Source organism: Salvelinus alpinus, chromosome 16 (genome assembly GCF_045679555.1).
Source record: "Salvelinus alpinus chromosome 16, SLU_Salpinus.1, whole genome shotgun sequence".
NCBI lineage: Eukaryota > Metazoa > Chordata > Actinopteri > Salmoniformes > Salmonidae > Salvelinus > Salvelinus alpinus.
This window is the reverse complement of record NC_092101.1, coordinates 48,371,802-48,393,322: the sequence shown is the minus strand read 5'-3', so window position 1 is coordinate 48,393,322 and position 21,521 is coordinate 48,371,802. Positions and strand designations below refer to the sequence as shown.

Here is a 21,521-nt window from a genome sequence, read left to right as displayed (position 1 = left end):
ACAACGACCCGAAACACACAGCCAGGGCAACTAAGGAGTGGCTCCGTAAGAAGCATCTCAAGGTCCTGGAGTGGCCTAGCCAGTCTCCAGACCTGAACCCAATAGAAAATCTTTGGAGGGAGCTGAAAGTCCATATTGCCCAGCGACAGCCCCGAAACCTGAAGGATCTGGAGAAGGTCTGTATGGAGGAGTGGGCCAAAATCCCTGCTGCAGTGTGTGCAAACCTGGTCAAGAACTACAGGAAACGTATGATCTCTGTAATTGCAAACAAAGGTTTCTGTACCAAATATTAAGTTCTGCTTTTCTGATGTATCAAATACTTATGTCATGCAATAAAATGCAAATTAATTACTTAAAAATCATACAATGTGATTTTCTGGATTTTTGTTTTAGATTCCGTCTCTCACAGTTGAAGTGTACCTATGATAAAAATTACAGACCTCTACATGCTTTGTAAGTAGGAAAACCTGCAAAATCGGCAGTGTATCAAATACTTGTTCTCCCCACTGTACATACATCAACACCATTATCCCAGAAACCCTAGACCCACTCCAATTTGCATACCGCCCCAACAGATCCATAGATGATGCAATCTCTGTTGCACTCCACACTGCCCTTTCACACCTGGACAGAAGGAACACCTATATCAGAATGCTGTTCATTGACTACAGCTCAGCGTTAAACACCACAGTGCCCTCAAAGCTCATCACTAAGCTAAGGACCCTAGGACTAAACACCTCCCTCTGCAACTGGATCCTGGACTTCCTGATGGGCCGCCCCCAGGTGATGAGGGTAGGTAACAACACATCCACCACGCTGATCCTCAACACAGGGGCCCCTCAGGGATGCGTGCTCAGTCCCCTCCTGTACTCCCTGTTCACTCATGACTGCACGGCCAGGCACGACTCCAACACCATCATTAAATTTGCCGATCACACAACAGTGGTAGGCCTGATCACTGACAATGATGAGACAGCCTATAGGAAGGAGGTCAGAGACCTGGCCGTGTGGTGCCAGGACAACAACCTTTCCCCTCAACGTGATCAAAGCAAAGGAGATGATTGTGGACTACAGGAAAAAGAGGACCGAGCACACCCCCATTCTCATCGAAGGGGCTGCAGTGGAGCAGGTTGAGAGCTTCAAGTTCCTTGGCACACCAAGACAGTCGTGAAGAGGGCACGACAAAACCTATTCCCTCTCAGGAGACTGAAAAGATTTGGCATGGGTCCTCCGATCCTCAAAAGGTTATACAGCTGCACCATCGAGAGCATCCTGACTCGTTGCATCACTGCCTGGTATGGCACCTGCTCGGCCTCCGACCGCAAGGCACTACAGAGGGTAGTGCGAATGGCCCAGTACATCACTGGGGCCAAGCTTCCTGCCATCCAGGACCTCTAGGAAGGCCCTACAAATTGTCAAAGACTCCAGCCACCCTAGTCATAGACTGTTCTCTCTGCTACCGCATTTAATGACTTGTTATTCTTATCATTTTTTTTTTATTTACTGCATTGTGGGTTAGGGGCTCGTAAGTAAGCATTTCACTGTAAGGTCTACACCTGTTGTAGTCGGCACACGTGACTAATAAAATTTGATTTGACGTTGTAATAAAATAATGAATTATAATAATTTAAAAGTGATTAGTTACTATAAGAATACATCATTTAAAATAACAATCTAATAGTATCAGTGAAGAGTAATAGGAAAATCTACTAAATAATATGGACTACTACTATTATTACTACTAACATTAATGCTACCACCACTATTATTAACACTAATACTACAACTACCATTACCACTGGTATCATTTCTACCTCTGATATCTCTACTACCATTACCACTAGTATCATTTCTACCTCTGATATCTCTACTACCATTACCACTAGTATCATTTCTACCTCTAATATCTCTACTACCATTACCACTGGTAGCATTTCTACCTCTGCTATCTCTACTACTACTACCATTAACACTGGTAGCATTTCTACCTCCATCTCTACTACCATTACCACTAGTATCATTTCTACCTCTAATATCTCTACTACTACCATTACCACTAGTAGTATTTCTACCTCTGATATCTCTACTACTACCATTACCACTAGTATCATTTCTACCTCTGATATCTCTACTATTACCATTACCACTAGTATCATTTCTACCTCTAATATCTCTACTACTACCATTACCACTAGTAGTATTTCTACCTCTGATATCTCTACTATTACCATTACCACTAGTATCATTTCTACCTCTATCTCGACTACCATTACCACTGGTATCATTTCTACCTCTATCTCTACTACTACCATCATCATTACTACTACCACCACCATCATCATTACTACTACCGTTACCACTAGTATCATTTCTACCTCTATCTCTACTACTACCATTACCACTAGTATCATTTCTACCTCTAATATCTCTACTACTACCAGCATCATTACTACTACCACCACCATCATCATTACTACTACCACTACCACCACCATCATCATTACTACTACAGTGACCACTAGTATAATTTCTACCTCTAATATATATATATATTACTACTATATTACTACTACTATCATTATTACTACTACTACTACTACTACTGCTACCATCAGCATTACTACTACTACCATCATTATTACTACTACTACTACTACTACTACTACTACTACTACTACTACTACCATCAGCATTACTACTACTACTACTACTAATAATACTACTACTACTACTATCATTATTACTACTACTACTACTACTACTACTACTACTACTACTACTACTACTTTCACTAATTCCACCACCATCATCATTACTACTACTACTGCTACTACCACCACTACCACCACCATCATCATTACAACTACCACCACTACCACCACCATCATCATTACTACTACTATTACCACCACCACCACCATCATCATTACTACTACTACTACCACCACCACCATCATCATTACTACTACCACTACTACCACCACCATCATCATTACTACTACCACTACTACTACCACCACCAGCATCATTACTACTACCACCACCAGCATCATTACTACTACTATTACCACCACCACCACCATCATCATTACTACTACTACTACCACCACCACCATCATCATTACTACTACCACTACTACTACCACCACCATCATCATTACTACTACCACTGCTACCACCCCCATCATCATTACTACTACTACTACCACTACCATCATCATTACAACTACCACCACTACCACCACCATCATCATTACTACCACTACTACCACCCCCATCATCATTACTACCACTACTACCACCCCCATCATCATTACTACTACTACTACCACCACCATCATCATTACTACTACCACCCCCATCATCATTACTACAACTACTACCACCACCATCATCATTACTACTACCACTGCTACCACCCCCATCATCATTACTACTACTACTACCACCACTACCACCACCATCATCATTACTACTACTACTACCACCACCACCATCATCATTACTACTACCGCTGCTACCACCCCCATCATCATTACTACTACTACTACCACTACCATCATCATTACAACTACCACTACTACCACCACCATCATCATTACTACTACCACTACTACTACCACCACCATCATCATTACTACTACCACTACTACCACCACCATCATCATTACTACTACCACTACTACTACCACCACCATCATCATTACTACTACCACTACTACCACCACCATCATCATTACTACTACCACTACTACTACCACCACCAGCATCATTACTACTACCACCACCAGCATCATTACCACTACCACCACCATCATCATTACCACTACCACCACCATCATCATTACTACTACCACCACCATCATCATTACTACCACCACCATCATTATTACTGCTACTACTACCACTACCATCATCATTACTACTACTACTACCACTACCATCATCATTACAACTACCACTACTACCACCACCATCATCATTACTACTACCACTACTACTACCACCACCATCATCATTACTACTACCACTACTACCACCACCATCATCATTACTACTACCACTACTACTACCACCACCAGCATCATTACTACTACCACCACCAGCATCATTACCACTACCACCACCATCATCATTACCACTACCACCACCATCATCATTACTACTACCACCACCATCATCATTACTACCACCACCATCATTATTACTGCTACTACTACCACCATCATCATTACTACCACCACCATCATTATTACTGCTACTACTACCACCATCATCATTACTACTACCACCATCATCATTACTGCTACTACCACTACCATCATCATTACTACTACTACTACCACCCCCATCATCATTACTACCACCACCACCATCATTACTGCTACTACTATCACCACTACCATCATTATTACTGCTACTACCACCACCATCATCATTACTGCTACTACCACTACCACCACCATCATTACTACTACTACCACCACCATCATCATTGCTACTACTACCACCACCATCATCAGTACTACTACCACCATCATCATTGCTACTACTACTACCACCACCATCATCATTACTACTACTACCACCACCATCATCAGTACTACTACCACCATCATCATTACTACTACTACCACCACCATCATCATTGCTACTACTACTACCACCACCATCATCATTGCTACTACTACTACCACCACCATCATCATTACTACAACTACTACCACCATCATCATTACTACTACTACTACCACCATCATCATTGCTACTACTACCACCACCATCATCATTGCTACTACTACCACCACCATCATCATTACTACTACTACTACCACCATCATCATTACTACTACTACTGCTACTACCACCACTACCACCACCATCATCATTACAACTACCACCACTACCACCACCATCATCATTACTACTACTATTACCACCACCACCACCATCATCATTACTACTACTACTACCACCACCACCATCATCATTACTACTACCACTACTACCACCACCATCATCATTACTACTACCACTACTACTACCACCACCAGCATCATTACTACTACCACCACCAGCATCATTACTACTACTATTACCACCACCACCACCATCATCATTACTACTACTACTACCACCACCACCATCATCATTACTACTACCACTACTACTACCACCACCATCATCATTACTACTACCACTGCTACCACCCCCATCATCATTACTACTACTACTACCACTACCATCATCATTACAACTACCACCACTACCACCACCATCATCATTACTACCACTACTACCACCCCCATCATCATTACTACCACTACTACCACCCCCATCATCATTACTACTACTACTACCACCACCATCATCATTACTACTACCACCCCCATCATCATTACTACAACTACTACCACCACCATCATCATTACTACTACCACTGCTACCACCCCCATCATCATTACTACTACTACTACCACCACTACCACCACCATCATCATTACTACTACTACTACCACCACCACCATCATCATTACTACTACCGCTGCTACCACCCCCATCATCATTACTACTACTACTACCACTACCATCATCATTACAACTACCACTACTACCACCACCATCATCATTACTACTACCACTACTACTACCACCACCATCATCATTACTACTACCACTACTACCACCACCATCATCATTACTACTACCACTACTACTACCACCACCATCATCATTACTACTACCACTACTACCACCACCATCATCATTACTACTACCACTACTACTACCACCACCAGCATCATTACTACTACCACCACCAGCATCATTACCACTACCACCACCATCATCATTACCACTACCACCACCATCATCATTACTACTACCACCACCATCATCATTACTACCACCACCATCATTATTACTGCTACTACTACCACTACCATCATCATTACTACTACTACTACCACTACCATCATCATTACAACTACCACTACTACCACCACCATCATCATTACTACTACCACTACTACTACCACCACCATCATCATTACTACTACCACTACTACCACCACCATCATCATTACTACTACCACTACTACTACCACCACCAGCATCATTACTACTACCACCACCAGCATCATTACCACTACCACCACCATCATCATTACCACTACCACCACCATCATCATTACTACTACCACCACCATCATCATTACTACCACCACCATCATTATTACTGCTACTACTACCACCATCATCATTACTACCACCACCATCATTATTACTGCTACTACTACCACCATCATCATTACTACTACCACCATCATCATTACTGCTACTACCACTACCATCATCATTACTACTACTACTACCACCCCCATCATCATTACTACCACCACCACCATCATTACTGCTACTACTATCACCACTACCATCATTATTACTGCTACTACCACCACCATCATCATTACTGCTACTACCACTACCACCACCATCATTACTACTACTACCACCACCATCATCATTGCTACTACTACCACCACCATCATCAGTACTACTACCACCATCATCATTACTACTACTACCACCACCATCATCATTGCTACTACTACTACCACCACCATCATCATTACTACTACTACCACCACCATCATCAGTACTACTACCACCATCATCATTACTACTACTACCACCACCATCATCATTGCTACTACTACTACCACCACCATCATCATTGCTACTACTACTACCACCACCATCATCATTACTACAACTACTACCACCATCATCATTACTACTACTACTACCACCATCATCATTGCTACTACTACCACCACCATCATCATTGCTACTACTACCACCACCATCATCATTACTACTACTACTACCACCATCATCATTGCTACTACTACTACCACCACCATCATCATTACTACAACTACTACCACCATCATCATTACTACTACTACCACCACCATCATCATTGCTACTACTACTACCACCACCATCATCATTGCTACTACTACTACCACCACCATCATCATTGCTACTACTACTACCACCACCATCATCATTGCTACTACTACTACCACCACCATCATCATTGCTACTACTACTACCACCACCATCATCATTGCTACTACTACTACCACCACCATCATCATTGCTACTACTACTACCACCACCATCATCATTACTACAACTACCACCCCCATCATCATTACTACCACCACCACCATCATTACTGCTACTACTATCACCACTACCATCATTATTACTGCTACTACCACCACCATCATCATTACTGCTACTACCACTACCACCACCATCATCAGTACTACTACCACCATCATCATTACTACTACTACCACCACCATCATCATTGCTACTACTACTACCACCATCATCATTGCTACTACTACTACCACCATCATCATTGCTACTACTACTACCACCATCATCATTACTACTACTACCACCACCATCATCATTACTACTACTACCACCACCATCATCATTGCTACTACTACTACCACCACCATCATCATTGCTACTACTACTACCACCATCATCATTGCTACTACTACTACCACCATCATCATTGCTACTACTACTACTACCACCACCATTGCTACTACTACTACTACCACCACCATTACTACTACTACTACCACCACTACCACCACCATTACTACTACTACCACCACTACCACCACCATTACTACTACTACCACTACCACCACCATTACTACTACTACTACTACCACCACTACCACCACCATTACTACTACTACTACCACCACCACCACCACCATTACTACTACCACTACCACCACCACCACCACCATTACTACTACTACTACCACCACCATTACTACCACCACCATTACTACCACCACCATCACTACTACCACCACTACCACCACCATTACTACTACTACTACCACCACTACCACCATCATCATTACTACTACTACCACCACTACCACCACCATCATTGCTACTACTACTACTACAACCACCATTACTACCACCACTACTACCACCACCATTACTACCACCACCACTACTACCACCACCATCACTACTACCACCACTACCACCATCATCATCATTACTACTACTACCACCACTACCACCACCATCATCATTACTACTACTACTACCACCACCACTACCACCACCACTACCACCACCATCATCATTACTACTACCACCACCATCATTACTACTCCCACCACTACCACCACCATCATTGCTACTACTACTACTACCACCACCATTACTACCACCACTACCACCACCATCATTGCTACTACTACTACTACCACCACCATCACTACTACCACCACTACCACCACCATCATCATTACTACTACTACCACCACTACCACCACCATCATCATTACTACTACTCCTACCACCACCATCATCATTACTACTACTACCACCACTACCACCACCATCATCATTACTACTACTACTACCACCACCATCACTACTACCACCACTACCACCACCATCATCATTACTACTACCACCACCACTACCACCACCATCATCATTACTACTACTCCTACCACCACCATCATCATTACTACTACCACCACCACTACCACCACCATCATCATTACTACTACTCCTACCACCACCATCATCACTACTACTCCCACCACTACCACCACCATCATCATTATTACTACTATCATTATTACTATCATTATTATTACCACCACTACCACCACCATTACTACTACTACCACCACCATTACTACTACTACCACCACTACCACCACCATTACTACTACTACCACCACTACCACCACCATTACTACTACTACCACCACTACCACCACCATTACTACTACTACTACCACTACCACCACCATTACTACTACTACTACTACTACTACCACCACTACCACCACCATTACTACTACTACCACCACTACCACCATCATCATTACTACTACTATCACCACTACCACCACCATCATCATTACTACTACTACTCCTACCACCACCATCATCACTACTACTCCCACCACTACCACCACCATCACTACTACTACTACTACTACTACTACCACCACTACCACCACCATTACTACTACTACCACCACTACCACCACCATTACTACTACTACTACTACTACCACCACCATTACTACTACTACTACTACTACTACCACTACCACACCATTACTACTACTACTACCACCACCACTACCACCACCATTACTACTACTACCACCACCATTACTACTACTACTACCACTACCACCACCATTACTACTACTACTACTACCACTACCACCACCATTACTACTACTACTACTACCACTACCACCACCATTACTACTACCACCACTACCACCACCATTACTACTACTACTACCACCATTACTACTACTACCACCACTACCACCACCATTACTACTACTACCACCACTACCACCACCATTACTACTACTACCACCACTACCACCACCATTACTACTACTACTACCACTACCACCACCATTACTACTACTACTACTACTACTACCACCACTACCACCACCATTACTACTACTACCACCACTACCACCATCATCATTACTACTACTATCACCACTACCACCACCATCATCATTACTACTACTACTCCTACCACCACCATCATCACTACTACTCCCACCACTACCACCACCATCACTACTACTACTACTACTACTACCACCACTACCACCACCATTACTACTACTACCACCACTACCACCACCATTACTACTACTACTACTACTACCACCACCATTACTACTACTACTACTACTACTACCACTACCACACCATTACTACTACTACTACCACCACCACTACCACCACCACTACCACCACCATTACTACTACTACCACCACCATTACTACTACTACTACCACTACCACCACCATTACTACTACTACTACTACCACTACCACCACCATTACTACTACTACTACTACCACTACCACCACTATTACTACTACCACCACTACCACCACCATTACTACTACTACTACCACCACTACCACCACCATTACTACTACTACTACCACCACCATTACCACCACCACTACTACCACCACTACCACCACCATCACTACTACCACCACCATCATCATTACTACTACTACCACCAGTACCACCACCATCATCATTACTACTACTACTCCTACCACCACCATCATCACTACTACTCCCACCACTACCACTACCACCACCATTACTACTACTACCACCACTACCACCACCATTACACCACCATCATCATTACTACTACTACTCCTACCACCACCATCATCACTACTACTCCCACCACTACCACCACCATCACTACTACCACCACTACCACCACCATTACTACTACTACCACCACTACCACCACCATTACTACTACTACCACTACCACACCATTACTACTACTACTACTACCACCACCATTACTACTACTACCACCACCATTACTACTACTACCACTACCACACCATTACTACTACTACTACTACTACTACCACCACCATTACTACCACCACTACCACCACCATTACTACTACTACCACCACTACTCCCACCACTACCACCACCATCATCACTACTACTACTACTACTACTACTACCACCACCATCATCATTACTACTACTACTACTTCCACCACCATCATCATCGTCATTACTACTACCACCACCACCACCATCATCATCATTACTACTACTACTACTACTACTATTACCATCATCATTACTACTACTACTACCACCACTACCATCATCATTACTACTACCACCACCATCATCACTACTACTACTACTACTACCACCACTACCACCATCATTACTACTACTACTACCACCACCATCATCATTACTACTACTACTACCACCACTGCCATCATCATTACTACTACGTTACCATCACCTCTATTACTCGTACCACTACTATTTGGAGTAATAATCACAACAATAATAACGATTATGATGATGATGATAATAACAATAATACTAATAATAAGTAAGTTACTTCTTACTGTGCAGACGTTATTATTCAGCGTCCCTCAGGCTATGGCAGGCATCCAATGATTGCCAAGGTCAGGGTTCATGTCATGAACTCTTGTCACAAAGGAAATCACAAACAAACCCTTGTTGAGGAAGTGTTGACATGGCGACTACAGAAACCATGACGACCGTTGTGTTCTCTTTGGTCATTACATGTTGTTGATGGGAAGGAGATATTCTGACCTCAGTGAAGACTCCCTGTTTAAATGAAAGTTAAGGGCTTGATTCAATAAGTAGGACAGAAGATCAGCGTTATTGCTCGATTGACATTTAAAGGCAATGTTTCCGAGTTTGCGCAGACTGCATTCACGGTAAACGCTGCATATGTCGGCACAATCTAAAAATACCTTTTAATTTAAACTGCGCTACTACAAAGCAGGTTTTCTACGCCACGGATTGAATCAAGCCCTGAATTGTAAAAAATCTGAAGGTCAAGTGCCAATCTATCTGGTTACAGAAGGAACTGAGCAGGACTGGACTGGACAGCGTAGTCTGACCAGGGAAAGACCACTAACCTCTGCCCTATCTAACCTTTGACTTCAGTGCTCACTCATCAATAGTCTTAAGCCTCTAAACCATACTTGTTCTCTGTTGAGACACAGCCAAGTTGGATGTCTCTTCCTCATGATCTCTGTCGAGACACAGCCATATTGGACGTCTCTTCCTCATGATCTCTGTTGAGACACAGCCATATTGGATGTCTCTTCCTCCATGATCTCTGTCGAGACACAGCCATATTGGATGTCTCTTCCTCCATGATCTCTGTCGAGACACAGCCATATTGGATGTCTCTTCCTCATGATCTCTGTCGAGACACAGCCATATTGGATGTCTCTTCCTCATGATCTCTGTCGAGACACAGCCATATTGGACGTCTCTTCCTCATGATCTCTGTCGAGACACAGCCATATTGGACGTCTCTTCCTCATGATCTCTGTCGAGACACAGCCATATTGGATGTCTCTTCCTCCATGATCTCTGTCGAGACACAGCCATATTGGATGTCTCTTCCTCCATGATCTCTGTCGAGACACAGCCATATTGGATGTCTCTTCCTCATGATCTCTGTCGAGACACAGCCATATTGGATGTCTCTTCCTCATGATCTCTGTCGAGACACAGCCATATTGGACGTCTCTTCCTCATGATCTCTGAGGGTAAAGGTGGATCAGAAGTCTGACTTTACATTGGGATAGTTAATGGCTGACTTTTCCGCCCTTGTCAACAGCATCACGAGAGGCTTAAAGGGGATCAATTCTGTAATGATTTTATGAGAGAGGGGATGAAGGTAGAGAATGATGGAGGCAGTCTGAAACGGAGAAAGATGGAGGGATGGAGAGACCGCTGAAGGAGAGAGGAAGGGAACTCCTCCAGCTCTGTGACGTGCTGAGCCCACAGCTTGTCACCCCGTTGTCCACGGTGATCGTTTACATTTTTACAGCCCTTTATTAGCTCTGCTGCTTTATTATTTGCTTGTGTTTTGTTTCCTGGGTTTCAGGAGGGTGTTTCCTGGGTTTCAGCAGGGTGTTTCCCTGAGAGGGGGTGTGGCTTCTGTTTTTGTTCCCCTTCGTGTGATGGTGATGTGACTATAAGCCTGCCAAAGCTCTGGACTTCATTTGAGATTTGTTTTTGTTTTAAATCCAACATTTTCTATAGCAGACTAACTAGAGGCACTAATTCTTGCCTTCCTGTACTGTACTGTAGTCTGCTGTGACAGTGGTCAGTCTCTGCACCCTGTATCCACTCTGACCCTGTGGACTGTAACGTTCAGAGCTGCCGCATTTATAGCTTTACGTTACCTGTGGTTTTGTGGCAGTGTGAAATGAGACTGAGGTGACGGAAAGAATAAATCTGGACAAAAGCCAGTCATTTTGCGGACATGTCGCGGGCACCGTTGTCTCAGTATGCTGTACCTGTGGCTTTACTGGCTTTATGGAAGTGTGAGCTGAGGTGAGGTCAGCGGTTCCTGTGACCGGCGTCCAGTAAAGTTCCAGCAACCTGCTCTGACCGTCGCCATGGTAGCAGCAGCCATGTCAGATTGGCAGGCAGCCTCTGCAGCAGGCAGGGCTCTGATGAGAAGAGCAGCAGGACTGGGGTCCAGTTCTTCAACTTAGTCTGATTTTTCCTTAATGATATAACTGAAACGTAGACCTGGGCCCATATCCACAAAGCTCTGAGTAAGTGCTGATCTGGGATCAGTTTAGCCTTTTAGATCATAATGAATAAGATTAGCCCCTCCCACTAGGCATGGGCGGTATTCAGATTTTCATATCGTCATACCGTCCTTCTCTCATCCCGGGATTTAGGGTATTGCCGGCTTAGTACACAAGGGGGCGCTAAAAACGCTAGAAAACCCCATTGGGCCCCTATTACCAGAATGCTAGCAACATTTGCAAAAAATTACAACGAAATCACATAGACGTCTCTCATCTCTGTCTCTCTCTCCCTCCCTCCCCCCTCCCCGTGCTTAATGGCTGTTACTGTTTCCCTCTCTGACTTTTTACTTAACTCCAGATAGAAGAATTAAAGGGGGCTATCTTTCTGTGCGTCTCTCAGCTGCATCATTGAATCTAAGGCCCTGAGTTTATGTGACCATGTAGGTTCAAACGTGGGCCTTGAGCAGAGCAGGTTGATAGTGACAGAAGTGGTGGCGCAATATGTAGGCAGTCTCAGGAGAGCCCGGCTGGGTCACACATGTTAGCTATGTATGTCTCTATCTAAACAACATTCAGCCTCTGTCATTTCATCTAGATTAGAACCACTTCTCTCTCTAGGTCTCTCTCTCTCTCTAGGTCTTTGTCTCTCTCTAGCTCTCTCTCTCTCTCGCTCTCTAGGTCTTTCTCTCTCTCTCTCTCTAGGTCTCTCTCTCTCTCTAGGTCTCTCTCTCTCTCACTCTAGGTCTCTCTCTCTCTAGGTCTCTCTCTCTCTCACTCTAGGTCTCTCTCTCTCTCTCACTCTAGGTCTCTCTCTCTCTCTCTCTCTCTCTAGGTCTCTCTCTCTCTCTCTCTAGGTCTCTCTCTCTCTCTCTAGGTCTCTCTCTCTCACTCTAGGTCTCTCTCTCTCTCTCTCTCTAGGTCTCTCTCTCTCTCTAGGTCTCTCTCTCTCTCTCACTCTAGGTCTCTCTCTCTCTCACTCTAGGTCTCTCTCTCTCTAGGTCTCTCTCTCTCTCACTCTAGGTCTCTCTCTCTCTCTCTCACTCTAGGCCTCTCTCTCTCACTCTAGGTCTCTAGGTCTCTCTCTCTCTCTCTCTCTCTCTCTAGGTCTCTCTAGGTCTCTCTCTCTCTAGGTCTCTCTCTCTCTCTCTCTCTCTCTCTCTCTAGGTCTCTCTCTCTCTAATCCATGATTTATTTTAGACAGGTCTAAAGAAACATGATATGAAGAAAATGTAATCTATTTCAGAAGAACAGAATACTCTGAATTGTCCTTATGTTAGGTCCTGATCTTGCTATGCCAAATGGCTGCGGGCTACGCTAGTTAATTTAGCAGACAAGATTTAAAGTGGTTTAATGTGCTTCTTGCCTTACTGCACACAATCTGGGCATCATTCACAAGTAATAATATACAGTTGAAGTCGGAAGTTTACATAAACCTTAGCCAAATACATTTAAACTTAGTTTTTCACAATTCCTGACATTTAATCATCGTAAAAATTCCCAGTCTTAGGTCAGTTAGGATCACCACTATATTTTAAGAATGTGAAATTCTTAGTAGAGAATTATAATAGTAGAGAATTATTTATTTCAGCTTTTATTTCTTTCATCACATTCCCAGTGGGTCAGAAGTTTACATACACTCAATTAGTATTTGGTAGCATTGCCTTTAAATTGTTTAACTTGGGTCAAACGTTTCGGGTAGCTTTCCACAAGCTTCCCTCAGTAAGTTGGGTGAATTTTGGCCCATTCCTCCTGACAGAGCTGGTGTAACTGAGTCAGATTTGTAGGCCTCCTTGCTCGCACACGCTTTTTCAGTTCTGCCCACAAATTTTCTATAGGCATGAGGTCAGGGCTTTGTGATGGCCACTCCAATACCTTGACTTTGTTGTCCTTAAGCCATTTTGCCACAACTTTGGAAGTATGCTTGTGGCCATTGTCCATTTGGAAGACCCATTTGCGACCAAGCTTTAACTTCCTGACTGATGTCTTGAGATGTTGCTTCAATATATCCTCATAATTTTCATTCGTCATGATGCCATCTATTTTGTGAACTGCACCAATCCCTCCTGCAGCAAAGCACCCCCACAACATGATGCTGCCACCCCCGAGCTTCACGGTTGGGATGGTGTTCTTCGGCTTGCAAGCATCCCCCTTTCTCCTCCAAACATAACGATGGTCATTATGGCCAAACAGTTCTAAATTTGTTTCATCAGACCAGAGGACATTTCTCCAAAAAGTACGATCTTCTTCCTTGCTGAGCGGCCTTTCAGGTTATGTCGATATAGGACTCGTTTTACTGTGGACATAGATACTTTTGTACCTGTTTCCTCCAGCATCTTCACACGGTCCTTTGCTGTTGTTCTGGGATTGATTTGCACTTTTCGCACCAAAGTACGTTCATCTCTAGGAGACAGAACGCGTCTCCTTCCTGAGCGGTGTGACGGCTGCGTGGTCCCATGGTGTTTATACTTGCGTACTATTGTTTGTACAGATGAACGTGGTACATTCAGGCGTTTGGAAATTACTCCCAAGGATGAACCAGACTTGCGGATGTCTACAAAAAAATTCTGAGGTCTTGGCTGATTTCTTTTGATTTTCCCATGACGTCAAGCAAAGAGACACTGAGTTTGGAGGTAGGCCTTGAGATACATCCACAGGTACATCTCCAATTGACTCAAATTATGTCAATTAGCCTATGAGAAGCTTCTAAAGCCATGACATCATTTTCTGGAATTTTTCAAGCTGTTTAAAGGCACAGTCAATTTAGTGAATGTAAACGTCTGACCCACTGGAATTGTGACACAGTGAATTATAAGTAAAACAACCTGTTGTTTGAAAAATTGTTGGGAAAATGACTTGTCATGCACAAACTATAGTTTGTTAACAAGAAATGTGTGGAGTGGTTGAAAAACGAGTTTTAATGACTCCAACATAAGTGTATGTAAACTTCCGACTTCAACTGTATCTGGGTTGTACTTGTAATGTTGTTTGTTCTTCACTGGTTGCCCTTTTCTTGTGGCAACAGGTCATAAATCTTGCTGCTGTGATTGCACACTGTGGTATTTCACCAAATAAACATGGGAGTTGATCAAAATTGGGTTTGTTTTCAAATGATTTGTGGTTGTGTGTAATCTGAGGGAAATATGTGTCTCTAATATGGTTATACATTTGGCAGGAGGTTAGGAAGTGCAGCTCAGTTTCCACCTCATTTTGTGGGCAGTGTGCACATAGCCTGTCTTCTCTTGAGAGCCAGGTCTGTCTACGGTATTCAGGTATTCTGCCACTGTGTAATCTCTAGGGCCAAATAGCATTCTAGTTTGCGCTGTTTTTTAAATATTATTTCCAATGTGTCAAGTAATTTTCTTTTTGATTTCTCATGATTTGTTTGGGTCTAATTGTGTTGCTGTCCTGGGGCTCTGTGGGGTCTGTTTGTGAACAGAGCCCCAGGACCAGCTTGCTTTGGGGACTCATCTCCAGGTTCATCGCTCTGTAGGTGATGACAATTAGCGGGTATCGTCCTAGTTCTGCTCTGCGTGCATTATTTGGTGTTTTGCGTTGTACACAGAGGATATTTTTGCAGAATTCTGCATGCAAAGTCTCAATTTGGCCTTTGTCCCATTTAGTGAATTCTTGGTTGGTGAGCGGACCCCAGCCCTCACAACCATAAAGGGCGATGGTGCTCTTTCTGTGTTTGCTGTCTCATTTATTACAAATTGAGTTCCACATTTCAGTTGTCACTTCAAGATTAATACCATATTCGGGTTATAATCCTTGCCTTTATGTAATTGTAATCGTCTCAGAGACCAAGGGTTGTTAATCTCCGTAAACATCTAAAGGCAGAGCCAGGCATGAATATTAAGCGTTTTGGTGGGGGTTATTTCACCGCTGAAGTATTTAACTGCTTATTGAAGCCGTGGGGGGAGAGAGACCATTGACAGAGACTATCCCATATGGTAGCCATCTGATTTGCGATTAGCATGTTTATGACGAGAGATGTGAGGTGCTTTCATGTTGCTTGTGGCCTTTAGCTGTGACTTCCTGAACTCACTCTAAACTCTGGATTATGTTTGGATTGTCTGTATTGGTGCCTCACTGTCCTGTAGTGTGATGACACTATAGATATACAGTCGTGGCCAAAAGTTTTGAGAATGACACAAATATTAATTTTCACAAAGTCTGCTGCCTCAGTTTGTATGATGGCAATTTGCTTATACTCCAGAATAATATGAAGAGTGATCAGATGAATTGCAATTAATTGCAAAGTCTCTCTTTGCCATGCAAATGAACTGAATCCCCCCAAAAAACATTTCCACTGCATTTCAGCCCTGCCACAAAAGGACCAGCTGACATCATGTCAGTGATTCTCTCGTTAACACAGGTGTGAGTGTTGACGAGGACAAGGCTGGAGATCACTCTGTCATGCTGATTGAGTTCGAATAACGGACTGCAAGCTTCAAAAGGAGGGTGGTGCTTGGAATCATTGTTCTTCCTCTGTCAATCATGGTTACCTGCAAGGAAACACGTGCCGTCATCATTGCTTTGCACAAAAAGGGCTTCACAGGCAAGGATATTTTAGCCAGTAAGATTGCACCTAAATCAACCATTTATCGGATCATGAAGAACTTCAAGGAGAGTGGTTCAATTGCTGTGAAGAAGGCTTCAGGGCACCCAAGAAAGTCCAGCAAGCGCCAGGACCGTCTCCTAAAGTTGATTCTGCTGTGGGATCGGGGCACCACCAGTACAGAGCTTGCTCAGGAATGGCAGCAGGCAGATGTGAGTGCATCTGCACGCACAGTGAAGCGAAGACTTTTGGAGGATGGCCTGGTGTCAAGAAGGGCAGCAAAGAAGCCGCTTCTCTCCAGGAAAAACATCAGTGATAGACTGATATTCTGCAAAAGGTACAGGGATTGGACTGCTGAGGACCTGGGTAAAGTCATTTTCTCTGATGAATCCCCTTTCCGATTGTTTGGGGCATCCGGGAAAAAGCTTGTCCGGAGAAGACAAGGTGAGCGCTATCATCAGTCCTGTGTCATGCCAACAGTAAAGCATCCTGAGACCATTCATGTGTGGGGTTGCTTCTCAGCCAAGGGAGTGGGCTCACTCACAATTTTGCCGAAGAACACAGCCATGAATAAAGAATGTTACCAACACATCCTCCGAGAGCAACGTCTCCCAGCCATCCAGGAACAGTTTGGTGACGAACAATGCCTTTTAGGGCATGATGGAGCACTTTGCCATAAGGCAAAAGTGATAACTAAGTGGCTCGGGGAACAAAACATCGATATTTTGGGTCCATGGCCAGGAAACTCCCCAGACCTTAATCCCATTGAGAACTTGTGGTCAATCCTCAAGAGGTGGGTGGACAAACAAAAACCCACAAATTCTGACAAACTCCAAGCATTGATTATGCAAGAATGGGCTGCCATCAGTCAGGATGTGGCCCAGAAGTTAATTGACAGCATGCCAGGGCGGATTGCAGAGGTCTTGAAAAAGAAGGGTCAACACTGCAAATATTGACTCTTTGCATCAACTTCATATAATTGTCAATAAAAGCCTTTGACATTTATGAAATGCTTGTAATTACACTTCAGTATTCCATAGTAACATCTGACAAAAATATCTAAAGACACTGAAGCAGCTAACTCTGTGAAAATTTATATTTGTGTCATTCTCAAAACTTTTGGCCACGACTGTACTATAGGGTTTAGTGGAGCAGTAGAGATATTGTCCTGTAGTGTGATGACACTATAGATGTACTATAGGGTTTAGTGGAGCAGTAGAGACATTGTCCTGTAGTGTGATGACACTATAGATGTACTATAGGGTTTAGTGGAGCAGTAGAGACATTGTCCTGTAGTGTGATGACACTATAGATGTACTATAGGGTTTAGTGGAGCAGTAGGGATATTGTCCTGTAGTGTGATGACACTATAGATGTACTATAGGGTTTAGTGGAGCAGTAGAGATATTGTCCAGTAGTGTGATGACACTATAGATGTACTATAGGGTTTAGTGGAGCAGTAGAGACATTGTCCTGTAGTGTGATGACACTATAGATGTACTATAGGGTTTAGTGGAGCAGTAGGGATATTGTCCTGTAGTGTGATGACACTATAGATGTACTATAGGGTTTAGTGGAGCAGTAGAGATATTGTCCAGTAGTGTGATGACACTATAGATGTACTATAGGGTTTAGTGGAGCAGTAGAGACATTGTCCTGTAGTGTGATGACACTATAGATGTACTATAGGGTTTAGTTGAGCAGTAGGGATATTGTCCTGTAGTGTGATGACACTATAGATGTACTATAGGGTTTAGTGGAGCAGTAGGGATATTGCTGCATTCTACAGTTAGCAGTTGGTCAGTAGCTCATCCACTGACTGACTGGATTGAATTTGGTCCAACTGTCTTGGAGACACGCTACAGACAGACAGATTGACGTCATACAGACGGAGCTGTGGGTCGATGGGGTTGTTTCCCCTTTGATTTACAAGTAGCGACCACAGGGTTCCTTTCCCACCTTCACTATAAAGCCATCTGTCTGATGAACATCCGTGTGTTTTTCAGTTTCTGTGACTGCCATGTGGTTATTAATTAAGAGGTGAACATGTACAATTTGATGTGTGGGTCAAGGTGTGCTTCATGCCTCTGACCTTTAACCCTAATCCTTCATTGTAAAGCCAGCTATCTGATGAACATACAGCCTGATGTTACGTGGTATTTGATGTGTGGGTTAAGGTGTGCTAAGATTTGAACTCCAGTTTGACATCCTGTCGATCTGGTGTGTTGACGTCTTCGCTAAGGTCAAAGTGTGCTTCATTCTGTTAGACCTTTGACCTTTTTTGACTGTTCCTTGTTTTCAGGATCACCTTTTACTTCCCGCTACCAGCCACAACAAAGGAAGTAGGCCCAAGATGTCCGTGGTGTTGCCAGCCATGAACCTTAATGGTAAGTCAACTCCACTACAGATTACTACAGATCTGTCACCATTATACATTTAATGGCTTCTCCACTCTGTCTCTCTCTCTCTCTCTTTTCTTCCTGTTCTCTGGGTTTCTTCACACATTGATTGATGTATACAACTGGCCTTCTTTAGACTAGTTGAGTATCTGGAGCAACAGCATTACAGGCTCAAAATGTCCATAAACAAAGACCTTTTCTTCTGAAACTCGTCAGTCTATTCTTGTTCTGAGAAATGAAGGCTATTCCATGTGAGAACTTGCCAAGAAACTGAAGATCTCGTACAACGCTATGTACTACTCCCTTCACAGAACAGTGCAAACTGGCTCTAACTCGAATAGAAAGAGGAGTGGGAGGCCCCGGTTTACAACTGAGCAAGATGACAAGTACATTAGAGTGTCTAGTTTGAGAAACAGACGCCTCACATGTCCTCAACTGGCAGCTTCATTAAATAGTACCCGCAAAACACCAGTCTCAATGTCAACAGTGAAGAGGCGACTCCGGGATGCTGGCCTTCTAGGCAGAGTTGCAAAGAAAAAGCCATATCTCAGACTGGCCAATAAAAATAAAAGATTAAGATGGGCAAAAGAACACAGACACTGGACAGAGGAACTCTGCCTAGAAGGGAAGGGACCAGTACGAAAAAGCACAAGAATTGATGCACTCAGTACTCGCTCTGTAAGTCGCTCTGGATAAAAGTGTAAAACCGTCTTTAAAGCTCTCAGATGAAGGATGCCATGTTAGAGAGTTGGCACTGGGACTGTAAAGACCTCAATCAGGCTGTTGATTGGCTAGTTCAACAGTATGGGACTGTAAAGACCTCAATCCGGCTGTTGATTGGCTAGTTCAACAGTATGGGACTGTAAAGACCTCAATCAGGCTGTTGATTGGCTAGTTCAACAGTATGGTACTGTAAGACCTCAATCAGGCTGTTGATTGGCTAGTTCAACAGTATGGTACTGTAAGACCTCAATCAGGCTGTTGATTGGCTAGTTCAACAGTATGGTACTGTAAAGACCTCAATCAGGCTGTTGATTGGCTAGTTCAACAGTATGGTACTGTAAAGACCTCAATCAGGCTGTTGATTGGCTAGTTCAACAGTATGGTACTGTAAAGACCTCAATCAGGCTGTTGATTGGCTAGTTCAACAGTATGGTACTGTAAAGACCTCAATCAGGCTGTTGATTGGCTAGTTCAACAGTATGGTACTGTAAAGACCTCAATCAGGCTGTTGATTGGCTAGTTCAACAGTATGGGACTGTAAAGACCTCAATCAGGCTGTTGATTGGCTAGTTCAACAGTATGGGACTGTAAAGACCTCAATCAGGCTG

At 43.4% G+C, this 21,521-nt stretch overlaps 1 protein-coding gene across 2 annotated transcripts in view; it reads left to right on the top strand.

Annotated features, from left to right (window-relative positions):
• The window catches only part of atf6 (activating transcription factor 6), a 124,525-nt gene that overhangs the window by 85,349 nt on the left and 17,655 nt on the right, over positions 1–21,521 (top strand). For both annotated transcript variants that reach the window (XM_071346491.1, XM_071346492.1), the window contains exon 15: positions 20,094–20,178. In XM_071346491.1, the coding sequence (XP_071202592.1) occupies positions 20,094–20,178 (85 nt within the window). The remainder of the gene's footprint in view (positions 1–20,093; positions 20,179–21,521) is intronic.